This window comes from Orycteropus afer, unplaced genomic scaffold, assembly GCF_000298275.1.
Source record: "Orycteropus afer afer isolate SDZICR_OR568_19922 unplaced genomic scaffold, OryAfe1.0 scaffold00051, whole genome shotgun sequence".
Lineage (NCBI taxonomy): Eukaryota > Metazoa > Chordata > Mammalia > Tubulidentata > Orycteropodidae > Orycteropus > Orycteropus afer.
Genome location: NW_006921638.1, coordinates 8,882,098 through 8,897,839, shown reverse-complemented (window position 1 = coordinate 8,897,839; position 15,742 = coordinate 8,882,098). Strand labels below are relative to the sequence as shown.

At 37.8% G+C, this 15,742-nt stretch overlaps 1 protein-coding gene across 1 annotated transcript in view; it reads right to left on the bottom strand.

Moving 5' to 3' along the window:
• Positions 1-15,742, bottom strand: part of MIPOL1 (mirror-image polydactyly 1) — a 297,381-nt gene that overhangs the window by 251,642 nt on the left and 29,997 nt on the right. Inside the window, exons 5-6 of the mRNA XM_042780654.1 lie at positions 9,945-9,978; positions 9,515-9,685 (exon numbers count right to left, since the gene is read on the bottom strand). Coding sequence (XP_042636588.1) covers positions 9,515-9,685; positions 9,945-9,978 — 205 coding nt within the window. The remainder of the gene's footprint in view (positions 1-9,514; positions 9,686-9,944; positions 9,979-15,742) is intronic.

Here is a 15,742-nt window from a genome sequence, read left to right as displayed (position 1 = left end):
AAGGAAAGAGGAAGAGGGAGGGGTGACAGTCAATATTTAATTATTCTCCATGTGTTTATTTTCAGTTAACTTAAGAAAATAAATGATAAAAAAAATCAAATATTTGAGTTTATGCTATAATATTCGTTTCCAAGCACATGAAAATAGTTTTGGCTATCTCCTTAATAATCTAATGAATATCTATGAATGAATACACTTGCTAAAGTTCAATAGTGAAAAAAACATTTGCCTATTTTAAAACTCTAAGGATTTTTCCAATTCTACTCTAAAGGTAACAGGTTTCTACTTCTAGGTAGGACAGAATAATTTGTGGCAGACCAATGATCCAGCCTGGAACAAGAGAAGCCAGACTAAAAAGAAAAACCATCCATTTAAAGGCAACATAGGGCCACTACTGCAATGATGACCTGAGTGCCTAAGACTCTGAAGGGGAATTAACTGGAGAGAGGTGATTTGAGGATCTGCATTCATTTTTTTCCCCTGGATATTTTGCAGATTCTGGCATAACAGAGAAACTAGTCAAGTTTTTGGCAGTTAAGTATGGCTAAAATGACAAAACTGGAGATGTGAGACTGATTTTCCCCTCAAATCCTTTTCCAAATTCTAAATCTGTATAGGGCAGAAAGTTCAAACGCTAACCTGAATGTTTATGAAAAGACTAATGGGAGTTTTCTACAGTCTTACAATACAGAGGAGACAAAGACCAAAGTCCAGTCTGTCAAGAGTAGTAGCCCTAGTGAGGACAGCCTTCAGGTGATAGCCCAGAGACAAAACCCAAAGTACAGGGTGAAACAAAAGCAGACCAAGATTGAACAAAACTTCCATCCAGCTGCCATTAGAGATAGTAAAGCATTGTGGAAGATGAAATAAATGAATTAAAAGGAAATATTTCATGAAGTAGGAGAGTAAAAGGACAACTGGTTAAATGATAAGCCTAAGCAGGCAAAAAAAGTTTCAAACTAGTGTAGAAGTAGACAGGTTGTCCTTAAATAGACACATAGGATGTAAGTGCAAATGCACGTAGGTTAGTAGTTGATATTCTGGAGATATGTAGAAGTTTTCTATTTTAATGATGGTATATCTGAGGAAGGAAAAGAAATAAAATAGTGCTCTAGAGAAGAAAGTGAATAGACTAATCAAAGGCAAGAAGACTGTCAGGTAACAATAAAGGCAAACTGTCATCAAATCAATACTGACTCATAGGGATCCTATAACCAAACCAAATGAAACTCACTGCCATCGAGTTGATTCTGACTCATAATGACGCCTCCTTGGGTTTCCGAGGCAGTATCTCTATGGAAGTAGATTGCCCAGTCTTGCTACCAAGGAATGGCTGGTGGGTTTGAACTGCCAGCCTTCTGGTTAGCAGTCAATGACTTAGACACTATGCCACCACAGCTCCAGGGACTCTATACAAACCAAACCAAGCTGTCATCAAGTCTAACTTATACTGACCCCTACTTGGGTTTCTGAAGTGGTATCCCTTCAGAAGTGATACCAACCTTCCTTCTGAGGAGTAGATGGTGGGTTTGAACCACCAGCCTTCTGGTTAGCATTCAAATGCCTTTGGCACTATGCCACGAGAGCTCCCATAGGATAGAATAAACTTCCCCATGGGGTTTCCAAGTTTGTAAATCTTTGCAGAAGCAGACTGTCTCACCTTTCTCCTGCAGAGCAGCTGATGGGTTCAAACCATTGACCTTTTGGTTAGGAGCTTAACCATTGCACACCAGAACATCTTTACTTGAAAATGGTGGTGTGGTGTAGTAAATTACCTGGTATGGCTTTTCTAGCCATGCGTCTTTGTAAACTCCATGGTGGGATTTGCCATGAGCAACTGAATAGCTCCTGATTGTTAAAGTTATCCACCTGGGGTAGTTCTGTGGTGAGTGGCACAAAGCAATCTTCTGGGAAGTTTTCTGTTTCTTTCTCAGGTGTATAGAATTTTGTTACTGGGATTGGTTAGTTTGGCCACTCAGCCAGGCTTGAAAGGAGCCCTTTTAGAGGCAGAAGGAGTCTCTCTAAGGAGTCTGCTGGCTGAGAAAGACATGCTGCTGAGAGAAATGTGCTCCTGAGAGACATGAGAGACACACATTGCTGAGAGAGAGAGACATGAGAGACACATACTACTGAGAAAGAGATGTGAGAGACACATGCTGCAAGAGACATGCACTACTGAGAGATCGATGTGCTACTGAGACTGCCGGTTGCTGAGTGAGATGGCTGGCTGCAAGAGACAGAGTGCATTTCTGAACTTGAATTGTAGCCTGGTGCTTCCCTAATAAACCCCATAATCTGTGAGTTCTGTGTGGCCACTGCAGTGAATTACTGAACCCAGAAGAGAGGTGACGGGTGCTGTGGGAGGAATGGCTGGTGTAGGGTTGTGGAAAGGGCTGGAGGGAGGCAGCATGTCTGGCCTTGCAGGAATAGGCCTTGGGCTACTGATGGTGATTCTGTCTTCCTCTTGTGGGGTTAGAGGAGGTCAGAAGATGCAGCCTCCTTGCCTCTTTGGCAGTTTGTGTCAGGAGTGGGATCCATTGTAGTGACTCCAGACTCATAGAAGCATGTGACTCTGTAAAAGAAAGAAGGAAGGGGCCTGGGAAGGGAAACTTTGGATTCTTAGATGGTTAGTTTGGTTGGTGTTACTTATTAAAAGAGATCATTGATGCAGAGGCTAGGGTTTTTGGTTACACCCAGCCAAAGGCCCAAGGACATATACATAGAATGGGAAGGTCATCAAGGTGAAAAGATCAAACTGCAATGTCTTAAAAAGGATTATGTTTTGGATTATGTATTTATCTGAATGTACTATGAATACTGCATGTTCTCTTATCTAGTTGTACGTTAAAATGATTATGGAGTATGGATAACGGAGAGTGTGTAAGTACTCTTTCAGCTGATACTTGATTGGCTATGTTAAAAGGGGAAATAGCCCAGAAGAAACACAGCTTTTGTTTCAAGCCCTGTGTTTAGAGTATTAGGGACTTAGGTAGAAAACCTGAGCCCCAACTAGAACTACTGAGAGAACAGAAAACCTACATTTGAAAACAGGACTCAAAGGGGGAAAAAAAAAAGATTGCTTGTTTTTTTAATTTTGAGCAAGCAGATATGCTTTGGATGCATCGAGGCAGGAAAATCATGGTCCATGAGAGAAATTCCTCTGAGGACTGAAAGCTAAAGGAAGCCAGTGAGCAGTTGGCTTGTATGTTACTCGCTTGTGACCAGCTGGGTCCACATAAGCGGAAATGGGGGAAGTCAGCAAAGAAGAAATGGGCTGAGTTTGGTACTCTTTGACCTAGGACACAGAGGCTGGGGATACGAGGAAGGGCTGGCTGGTCTGAAGTGCAAGGAGTTGTGAGCCTACAGGCATTGAAATAGTTCCTGAGGACTGAAGATGTGAAAGAAAGTGCTGGCTGGTCTGAAGTGAAGGGAAGAGTGTGACTCCCAAACTTGGCAGCTGGTATCCATGACCTAGCTGGGATGGCTAGGCATGAGCTGACCAGAACCCAACCAAATGAAGAGGAAGGTGTTTGACACTGAGCTGTGTTAAGTTGCTGCAATTTGATGGCTTGTGCTGGGCTGGACTTTGCTTGTTTGTGGATGCAGATGCCCAAAGTTTCCAAGCAGAATGGAAGATTCTTCAATGAGAAAGGAACATGATTGTTTCCTCACAGTATTGGTTTGATGTTGTTGTTGTTGTTATGTGCCCTCGAGTGAGACCTGACTCATAGCGACCCCTCCTTGGGTTTCCGAGGCAGTATCACTACAGAAGTAGATTGCCCATCTGCCTTCCAAGGAGTGGCTGGTGGGTTTGAACCACCAGTCTTCTGGTTAGCAGTCAAATGCCTTAGGCACTATGCTACCAGAGGGATGGGCAAATTAGAAATTGGCTATCTAAAATGGGGAACGATCAAGGCATCAAGTGACTGGCATACACACTTCTATGGATGTGGTTATTCTTAAACTGATAGTGAAGGAGATTTAATTTTTGAAGGGATAATGGCTAGAAAAGCCAGGGGGTGGCCTGCGTTGTAGTAAATTACATAGTGTAGCTTTTCTAGCCATAAGTCTTTGTCAACTCCATGGTGGAATTTGCCATGAGCAACTGAGTAGCTCCTGATTGTTAAAGTTATGCACCTGGGTAGTTCTGTGGACAGTGGCACAAAGAAATCTCCTGGGAAGTTTTCTCTCTCTCTCAGATATACGGAATTTTGTTGTTGGGATTGGTTAGTTTGGCCACTCTGCCAGGCTCAAAATGAACCCTGCTAGAGGCAGAAGGAGTCTCTCTGACTGCTGGCTGAGAAAGATGTGCTGCTGAGAGAAACACGCTTCTGAAAGACATGAGAGACACACACTGCTGAGAGAGACAGCTGGATGCAAGAGACTAAATGCATTTGTGAACTTGAATTGTAGCCTGGTGCTTCCTTAATAAACCTCATAATCTGTGAGTTCTGTGTGGCCACTGCAGTGAATTATCAAACCCAGCAGAGAGGTGGTAGGTGCTGTGGGAGGAACAGTTGGTGTCAGGGTTGGGGAAGGGCTGGAGGGAGGCAGCATGTCTGGCCTCACAGGAATAGGTCTTGGGCTACTGACAGTGATTCTGTCTTCCTCTTGTGGGGTTAGAGGAGGTCAGAAGATGTGGACTCCTTGCCTCTGGCAGTGTGGTCATGAATTTAAGATAAAGTTTATAGTCAACAAATTTGTGTGATTTTTCTCCCTCCCAAGTTGAGATCATATAGAATAGTCAGAGAGTTGAACTGGCACACTGGTTAAAGCACTCAACTGCTAACCAAAAGGTCAGCAGTTTGAGCCCACCAGGACTCCACGAAGAAATACAAGGCAGTCTGCTTCCAAGGAGATTTACAGCATTGGAAACCTTATGCAGTGACTGTCCTGTACAGTCGCTAAGAGTCAGAATTGACTCAATGGCAGTGAGGTTTTTTTTTTTTTTTTTTAATGGTTTGGATTTTGCTACATGAGTGGGAAAAAGGAAAACAAGGCACAAGAACTGAAGTTATATGACATGCAAATTGGCAATAACAATGGGCTATGGAATCTAAGCTAAGGACAGAAATGAGCATATATGCGGTTTGATGAATAGAAAAAAGGTGGTGGTGATTGTTGTTAGGTGCCCTCAAGTCAGCTCCAACTCATAGTGACCTTTTGTAAAAGAGAATGAAACACTGCCTAGTTCTGCACCAGCCTCACAATCCTTGCTATACCTGAGCCCATCCTTGCAGCCACTGTATCAATCCATCTCGTTGAGAGCCACCCTCATTTTCTGCTGACCCTCCACTTTACCAAATATGATATCCTTCTCCAGGCAATGGTCCCTTCTGACAACATAACCAAAGTAGATGAGACAAAGTCTGGTCATTCTCGCTTCCAAGGAGCATTCGGGATGCACTTTTCCAGGACAGATTTGTTAGTTCTCCTGGCCGTCCACCGCACTTTCAGTATTCTTTGCCAACACCACAACTCAAAAGCATCAACTCTTCTTCTGTCTTCCTTGTCCTTTGTCCTGCTTTCACATGCATAAGTGATTGAAAACACCATTGCTTTGGTTAGACACACCTTAGTCTTCAATTAAAAAGGTCATTTGCAGCAGATTTGGCCAGTGTAATACATCATTTGATTTCTTGACTGCTGCTTCCACGGGTGCTGATTGTGGAATCAAGTAATATGAAATCTTTGACAGTCAATTTCAGTCTTCTCTTCATTTATTGTGATGCTGCTTATTGGTCCAGTTGTGAGGATTTTTGTTTTCTTTATATTGAGGTGCAATTCATACTGCAGATTGTAGTATTTAATCTTTGTCAGTGTTTCAAGTCCTCTTCACTTTCAGCAACTAAGGTTGTGTTGTCTGCATATCACAGGTTGTTAATGATTCTTCTTCCAATCCTGATGCTGTGTTCTTCTTCATACGGTCCAGCTTCTAGGAATATTTGCTCCGTGTGCACTTTGAGTAAGTATGGGGAAAGGACACAACCCTAATGTACTTTCTTTCTGATTTTAAACCATGCAGTATCCCATTCTGTTCAAATGACAGCCTCCTAGTCTAAGTATAGGTTTCTCATGAGCACAATTAAGTGTTCTGGAATTCCCATTCTTCTCAATGTTACCCACAATGTGTTATTATCCACACAGTCAAATGCCTTTGCATAGTCAGTAAAACACAAGTAAACATCTTTCTGGTATTCTCTGCTTTCAGCCAAGATCCATCCAACATCAGCAATGATCTCCAACATTCTACATGCTCTTCGAAATCTAGCTTGCGTTTCTTGAAGTTCCCTGTCAATACACTGCTGCAACTATTTTTTAATTACCTTCAGCAAAATTTTGCTTGTCTGTGATATTAATAATACTGTTTTATAATTTCTACATTCTATGGGATCACCTTTCTTTGGAATGGGTAAAAATATGGATCTCTTCCAGTCAGCTAGCCAGGCAGGTAGAATGTCTTCTACATTTCTTGGCATAGATGAATAAGTACCTCCTTCACAGCATCTGTTTGTTGAAACATCTCAATGCGTATTCCCTAAATTCCTGCAGTTTTGTTTTTGCCAATTCCTTCAGTGTAGCTTTGACTTCTTCCTTTAATGCTATCAGTTGTTGATCATATGCCACCTCCTAAAATGGATGAACATCGACCAATCTTTTTGGTACAGTGACTCTGTGTATCCATCTTTTTGATGCTTCCTGCATCATTCAATATTTTGCCCATAAATCTTTTAATATTGCAACTTGAGGTTTGAATTTTTTCTTCAGTTCTTTCAGCTTGAGGAATGCTGAACATGTTCTTCCCTTTTGGTTTTCTTACTCCAGGCCTTTGCACATTTCATTATAGTAACTGACTTTGTCTTCTTGAGCTGCTCTTTGAATCTTCTGTTCAGTACTTTTGTCTTGTCACTTCTTCCATTTGCTTTAGTTACTCTCCTTTCAAGAGCAAGTTTCAGAGTCTCTTCTGACATCCAGTTTGGTCTTTTCTCCATTTCCTGTCTTTTTAATGACCTTTTGCTCTGTTCACGGTTGATGTTCTCGATGTCATCCCAAAATTCCTCTGGTTTTCGGTTACTGGTGTTCAATGCATCAAATCTATTCTTGAGATGGTCTCTAAATTCAGGAGGGATATAATCAAGGTCATATTTTGGCTCCTGTGGACTTAATTGTCTTCAGTTTCAATTTGAACTTGCATATGAGCAGTTGATAGCCTGTTCCACAGTTAGCTCCTGGCCTTGTTTTGGCTGAATATAATGACCTTCTTCATAATTTCTTTCCACACGTGTGGTTGATTTGATTCCTGTGTACCTCATCTGGTGAAGTCCACGTGTGTAGCCATCATTTATTTTGTTGAAAAAAGGTATTTGTAATGAATAAGTCATCGGTCTTGCAAAATTCTATCATGTGATCTCCAGCATCATTTCTATCACCAATGCCATATTTTTCAACTACTAGTGATTTTTCGTTTCCAACTTTTGCATTCCAATCACCAGTGATAATCAACACATCTTGATTTGTATGTTTGGTCAATTTCAGACTGCAAAAGTTGGTCAAAATCTTAAATTTCCTCGTCTTTGGCTTTGGTGGTTGGTGCGTAAATTTGAATAATAGTAGTATTAACTGGTCTTCCTTGTAGGTGTACTGATATCATCCTATCACTGACAGGACTGTACTTCAGGATAGATCTTGAAACATTCTTTGTGATGATGAATGCCACACCATTCCTCTTCAATTTGTCATTCCTAGCATAGTAGATCATATGGGTTGTCTGATTCAAAATGGCCAAAATCAGTCCATTTTAGCTCACTGGAGCTCTGGTAGCACAGTGCCTAAGGCACTTGACTGCTAATCAGAAGGCTGGTGGTTCAAACCCACCAGCCACTCCTCAGAAGGAAGGTTGGACAATCTACTTCCATAGTGATACTGCCTCAGAAACCCAGGGAGGGGTCGCTATGAGTCGGGCCCGACTCGATGGCACATAACAACAACAACAACAACGCCTAGGATATCCATCTTTATGCATTCCATTTCATTTTTGACAACTTTCAATTTTCCTCGATTCACACTTCATACAATCACATATTCTGATTATTAATGGATGTTTGTAGCTTTTTCTTCCCATTTTGAGCCATGCTCTATCAGCAAATGGAGGTCCCAAAAACTTTACTCCATCCACATCATTAAGGCAGACTCTACTTTGAGAAGGCAGCTCTTTCCCAGTTGTATTTTGAGTGCTTTCCAACCTGAGGGGCTCTTCTGGCACTATATTCAACAAAGTTTCAGAACTATTCATAAAGGTTTTCAGTATTCTATCAGACAGTGTTTCACTTCTGTTTGTAAGGCTTTCCCTGGCTAATTCTTTGAGAAGTAGATGGTCCCTTCTTTCTTCTGAATCTTAGTCTGAAAGTTCCGCTGAAACCTGTCCACCACAGGTAACCCTTCTGGTATTTGAATTATCAGTAGCATAGCCTCCAGCCTCACAGCAACATGCAAGCCACCACATTACAACAAACTGACAGACGAGTGGTGGAGAGAAAGGTAGTAAGTAGAAAATATTTTATAGGTACCAGTGGAGTTGAAAAATTGCTAAAGTTAGCATTCTAGAGTGAATGAGCTAGAAGTAGATAGTGGTCAGAAAGTGGCATATTTGAAACTGAGATTAATACTGACAAAGAATCAGATATAATCATGGAAGGCATAGATGAAGTAGAGGGGAGCATAAAGTCACTAGAAAGAAGGAATTCATGGAGATAAGAGGCCAAATATTTGAAATATCATCTAAAATGATTTAAACCATGAATAAGTATGACAGAAGCAGGTTAAAGAAAGATATACTGAAATAAATGCTAAGATCTTTTACAAATATGAGGAAAGACATAGGAGTGTATAGATGACTTCCATAGGAGTGTTTACTGGTGGTATCGTCTGATGCATGAGCTTCAAAGCTGTAGGTATGAGGAGAAAAAGAAACACTGGCCTAAGAACACTAATGAGAAACAAACCTCCAAGCCCAGTGGTATAATTGGTGTGAAAAAGAATGCAGCCACTACTTAAGAGGACTGCAGTAGAAGCATTATCCTCAGAGAGGTGATCAGGTTTCAATTACAGCAAGAAGGGGAAGGTAATGTTCAGAAAAGAATACACTAATAATTTGATTCATTTATCAATGTTTACTACAAGGTATGAAATTAGATACTAGGAATAAAACAGTAATAAAGATAAAATCTCAGCCTTCAAAACATTGAGACTCTAGTAAGAAATTTCATATAAAAGTGATTACTTTAAAATATATAACTAAGTATTTTTGTAGCAAGTTAACAGTTTTAAGAAATAAGGGTGCATATATTTGAACAGTAGTGTAACAAAATATGCAATTATTTTAATATATCTAATCACTATGGTTTTAAATATATATTAAAAAGTAGTGTGACTTAAGTATATCTGGGTAAAAGTAATTTTTATAGAGTGAGGGAGTAGTCTAAGTTTATACTTTTACAGATAAATGCAGAGTTACCTGAGATAACGCAGCTTCCCGTTCTTCTATCACTGCATTCATTTCTTCTGCAGTTATTCTCTTTTTACATTCGTTCGTCTTGTAGATTTTATCCACAATTACAGCTCCATTCTTCTGAATAGCTATCCCTGTGTCTGCATTGTTTATTCTGTTCAGTAATTCCTGTAATGTCTACCAACACCATTATATGTTAGTCAGACATGAAATTTTAATATATTTTATTTAATATAGGGTTTTAATTAATAGGTGCACGTGAATTGTAAATTGACTGAGTGAAGTTATTGAATTTTCATATTGCAGCAAAGATGTACATTATTAGTGTGTCAATTCTTCTTTTTCCCACATCTTAGTTCTTGAAACCCACTCAATTGAACTTAAGCCTCTAAGATATAAGACTGACATCAAGAAATCTCTTCAGAGAATGGCTTACCATGTCATTTTCTTCAGGGTTAATATTTTCTAGCCTAGAAAAAAGGGACACAGAAAGCCTCATCAGTAGCATTTCCTTAGTGCAGCAAAATGAGTTCGCTTTTTAAATCTTTAGAACCTCAAGTAATTTCATTCGACTAGTCTTTAGAGTCAACCATGACACTGAACATATTAAAGTGCCACCTGCTCGACTCCATCTTTCAATAATGCTCCATATCTTCTGCACTGAATTCAGACTGTTAAGTTATTAATGTTTACTGCTATATATGACTACAAGGATCAATTGTTCATATGTGCTCAGATGAAGAAAGTTCCCCAGTGATACATGCACTCATTCTCATCATTATATTTATTCCTGGACTTTCAATTCTTATCAGAAAGGGTATTTCCTCCCTCTTTTGGACACTATCACAAATAAAACAAGGCAAGTATTTTTTTATTACAAAGTTTAGCTATGTTCCCTCAAAAGTAATGACAAAAAATTATCACTAAATTTGACCTGAAAATCTCTTACCATTACCTGTTTGTTAAAACAAACATGCTACATAGAAAGGATGACCAAAATTGAAGCATGCTTTTAGGAGGCTAACATTATACATTCCTTTTTTCATAACTTGTTTATAATTATTTAATTTAAAGACAAAGAAAGTAAATTGGCTCTAGTAAGTACATTTTGTCTTACAAGAGCTATAGGCATTACTGAAATGTTTATTAATGTTGATGAATTGAAGAAATGTAATAAAGGAAAGAGTTCCAATATAACTAAAATTCTCAGAGTTAAAAATATAAATAATGTAAGCAACAATTCAATTAGGTAAATTGAAAGAAAATCTGTAGTGAACTAATTTTGAGTCTAAAAATAGTCTCAATTATATTGAAAGTGTACTAAAAAGTTGAATTACACATGTTCCTGTTTCCTAATTTTTTCTTTCAAATTTCTGTGCTCCTAAGATTTAATATTCCCTTCAAAAAACAGATCACAAAACAATTCCAAATTTCACAATTAAAATCTCTATAGAGAGAAAGTATAAGTTTTCAGAAGACAGCATTTCAACAGAAAATAAATACATCAAAAAAACTACTCTTCACATACATACTTAAGTATTAAAAGTTAACAACAGGGAATAAAACCTTTCAGTTATACGTGTTTAATGGTATATCAAATTACTAATGTCTACTACCTGGATTCACACTTACATAAGGGCAAATACCCTTTGCTTGTTAATCTTTTTTCTCCCAAAATAAAAGAATAGTTTTCAAAGATGCTGCTTCACAAAAGCTTGTCTTACAAGATCTGGGAAGGGAATCACTTATTTTTCACTCAATTAGGGACCATAGCAGAAATGTGTAATAAAATTCTAACAGTTTTATTTACAATCACAGTAAAAGTATTTGAAGAACATCAGTAGCATTTTGCTATTAATTATTGCTTGGGTAAATATTATTTTTAAGGAAGCCAACTGTGGTGAGGAGTATTTATCTTAATTTAATCTTTAGATAAAATTAGAGTAAGAGCTAATAAAGGCAATTTAAAATAAAATTTGGTTTAAATTTTTATATATTTGACAAGTACTTTATTAAACTTTGTAATTTGAAACATGACAATATAGATAATTAAACATTTCAATAGGGAGATTCCTGGGAATCTCTGCCAAAAAAAAAAACCACATTTCTTTCACGGTTACACTTTTCTATATTCAGTTTCAAATTATATATGACCACAAGGAAAATAACAGTTTAAGTAGATTACCCAAATTGTACATTCCAAATAATCAACATGATAAAAGGTATATGGAATTTCCACGTAATACTTTTAAGCTGTGTTCAGGGACTGTAATATGAAGAATTATTACTTTAAGGAGAAGCAGATAGAGTTGAAATGTTTTAAATTAACACCTTTCAATGAAATATTTACACAAATGTCAAACCTCTATAGCAACAATTAAAATTTTTGAAAATCAAAATAAAATTTTATTATGAACGACCACTCACACCATAGCCAAGCTAATAAAAGAAATATAGTAGATCTTCAGCAAATGAATTTACCATTCATAGTTTAAATAATTTATGAGATTGTCCCTAAAGATGTATTTTATGCAGTGATTAGTCATTTTGCGGATGTATAAATTGGAACTCAGTTTTTTTGTGTCAGGTTACTGTGCAAGTTCTACTGCTCAGGACACAAATGAGTCAAGGCAACCACTTAGAACTTGGATCTCAACTTAGCTTTAGTATTGCTCCTTACCTACTCCCCTAGTGATACTGCCCGGGAAACCCAAGGAGGGGTCCCTAGGAGTCAGGTCTGACTCCAGGGCAAATAACAACAACAATTCCAAATTGTAATTGGTGTGAATATAGTGATCAATGGCCATTAAAGGAAAAGTTAAAAAGTTAATTTGGGTCAAAAATTTACATATGAAATAACTTGAAACAAGAATCTGAAAAGAGAAAAGGCGGATACTTCTGTTTCTCTACTAGTATTTCTTTAAAAGCCTCAGGTAGTATCTTTCACAGATACAGATCAACGACTTCCAAATTCAGTCTCAACTATACATTTATTATCTATTATATGGAGCAGAAGTCAGTAAATACTTTCTGTAATGAGCCAGATAGCAAATATTTTAGACTTTGCCATGTCACAGCTACTCAACTTTGCCCTTGTAAGTGCTAATGTATCCATATACGTATGTAAATGAATGGGTGTGGGTCTTTTCCAATAACAAAAACAGGTGACAGACTGGATTAGCACCTCAGTCCTTAGTTTGCCATCCCTGAAATAAAGTATTGGAAAATGACACCTAACCCATGATGTTAATATTCTGTAAGTGCCGATTCAGTATATTTGATTTATTTTCCTGAGCCAGGTCGTTCAATATCAAGTTAAAGACTAAGAATCAATAAAAGTGGTTTTTCGGAAATTAATTTCAGACCTAAATTAGGCACATCACTTACTGTATCACACAAAACACAAATAATAGACCAAAAACAAATACAAAAGAACCATCTTTAAAAGAAAACAAAAAGACAATTTAAACAAGGTATATAAGGTATTCATTTTATTTAATAATAATGAATAATTATTCTATAATTAATAATAATTATAAGATGATTTTAGGGAAGTACTAAGCTTTACAAGTAGCCTGTGCAACATATCAAGCTTTAGGTGGTTGGCTTAAATAAAAAATTAAAATAATAATTAGTATTATATGATGCTGAGAAACCATAAATAATATCTAATTAATACGAATACTATAGTTATATAAATGAATCTCAATTTTTCTTCAAGTCTAAATTAAGCTTACAACATTCTAAATTGACATAGTCATGATAATTAGTAAGGATTGTGCTGAAGTAAATGTCCATGGGCTCAAGTTTCAATTGATTTCCTATACAATGCAAATTCTGACTGACAACCTTGCACTCTAAATGAAAAGACCTATACATGAAATGTCACATTTCTTGATTTATCCCTAAATCAGTCAATATCAGCTTTTTCCTTTCTGAACTTCTAGTCATTCACCTTGTTCATTGGTAGAAAGCAAAACTTTAACCTCAACTGACACAATGCTTTTGTGGTTCACTTGAACCAGAAAATTCTATGCTGTGTGTTTTTATTCTCTAAGGCTCATCAGTAACCCTTAAAATGGTTTACCAAATCAGCAGATGCAAAGAAAAAGAAAACAGGTATCATAAACTCAAATTTGGAATATACATATACAAACACATATATATTAGTTCACATATGTAATACATCTTTTTAACTTGAACCCTTTCTACTCTTTTTTTCTAGTTTTGGATAGAAGCCAAAAAAGGGAAGGAAAAAGAATATAAAAAAGCACTGAAGACTATAAAGGCAGGTAGGAGAAGGCAGAGAAATAGAATAATAGTAAGACAAGTCAGACACTAGAAGACAGAGGCATCAACTGGATAAGAAGTGGCAAAGAAGATAAAAGGAACAGAGAAAGAATTTGAAAATTACAGGAGGGAAGAAATAGGAAATTAAAACAAAAGGAGAATGTGAACTAAGTTACAGTTTTATCCTACACTGAATACATCCAATTATGCCTTTCAGTTAAGAAAAACTTAGTTATGAATTATTCTATCTTAAGAAAGATTTATTCTAAAATGCATTCTTGAAGGTTAAGAATCTATAAACTCAACTGAGGAAAAGAAAGAAACCTAAACAATATCTAAAACTATGCTGATATAATATTCTTTTTGTTGTTCTTGTTCTTGCTTCATGTTGAGCCTTTACTGACTGCCACCTGTACCCCAAAACTATGATACATTAGGAGCTCCTCTTATAAACTGTTCCAAAACCAAAAAAATCAAACTTACTGTCATGGAGTTGATTTGACTCATAGTAACCCCTCCTTGGGTGTTCGAGGCAGTATCTTTACAGAAGTAGATTTACAGGAAGATTGCCCAATCTTCCTTCCGAGGTGTGGCTGGTGGGTTTGAACCACCAGCCTTCTAGCTAGCAGTTTTAACATCAATGCATATTAAGTATTTATGGAATTATTTACTTAACATCTATATTCCTAACTAAATTGGGACCATGATGCTGTGTCCCCAGTAATTAGCACAGTACCTGACACAAAATATGTATTCAATGAATATTTGTTGAATGGATTAGTTTTAAAAAAGCAGGAACTCTCACACACTGCTCGTGGGACTATAAAATGCTACAACCATTGTGGAAAATGGTATGGCATTTCCTCAAAAAACTGAAAATAGAAATACCATTTGAACCAGCAATTCCATTACTAGGAATATATCCTAAAGAGATGAGGGACAGGACACGAGACATGTGCACACCCATGTTCATCACAGCACAATTCACTACAGCAAAGAGATGGAAACAGCCTAAATGCCTATCAACAAAGAATGGACAACCAAATTATGGTACATTTACACAGTGGAATTCTATGCAACATTAAAGAACAATGAAGAATGCACAAATCATCTCACAACATGATGAACCTGGAGGACATTGTTGTGTTGTTGTTATGTGCCGTCGAGTCAGACCTGACTCATAGCGACCCCTCCTTGGGTTTCCGAGGAAGTAGGATTGCCCAACCTTCCTTCCGAGGAGTGGCTGGTGGGTTTGAACCGCCAGCCTTCTGGTTAGCAGTCAAGTGCCTTAGGCACTATGCTACAGAGCTCCTAGGAGAACATTATGCTGAGTGAAATAAGTCAACTGCAGAAGGACAAATATCGTATGAGGCAATTACTGTAAAAAGTCAAGGAAGGGTTTGCTTAGGAAAGGGAACTCACTTTGCAGGTTACCAGGGATGGGAGGGAAAAGGAGGGGAAATTTCAGACTAATTGGAGGCCACACTCTGAGTTGGGTAAGGGGAGGGATGGTATGGCAAGAGTCTGTGACCAGCATGATAAAATTGGTGAAAGGGAGGACACCGAACTGCACACACAAGATACAGATAGAGGGTAATACCAGTATATCCACAATGCTGCATTACCACTAACACCAAACACCAGACTACAGATAAACACACAGACAACTGAGAAGATCAGATGGGGGTTGGTGCAGAGGAATATACTCTAGACCAATAATAGATTCAGCTGAGGCTAATCTTGCACAGATACTAATGATACAAAATACCCACAATCATTACAGAAGCAACAGAAGACAGACATGGAGCAATCCCTCATAGACAGCCAAATATCACAGGAGAGAGAGCTACCAGATCTGCCAACTCAGGACCAGACTCAATTGGCACAACAAAATACATAAAAATCTTGTTCCACAACCCACTTTGGTGAGTAGCGAGTGGGGTC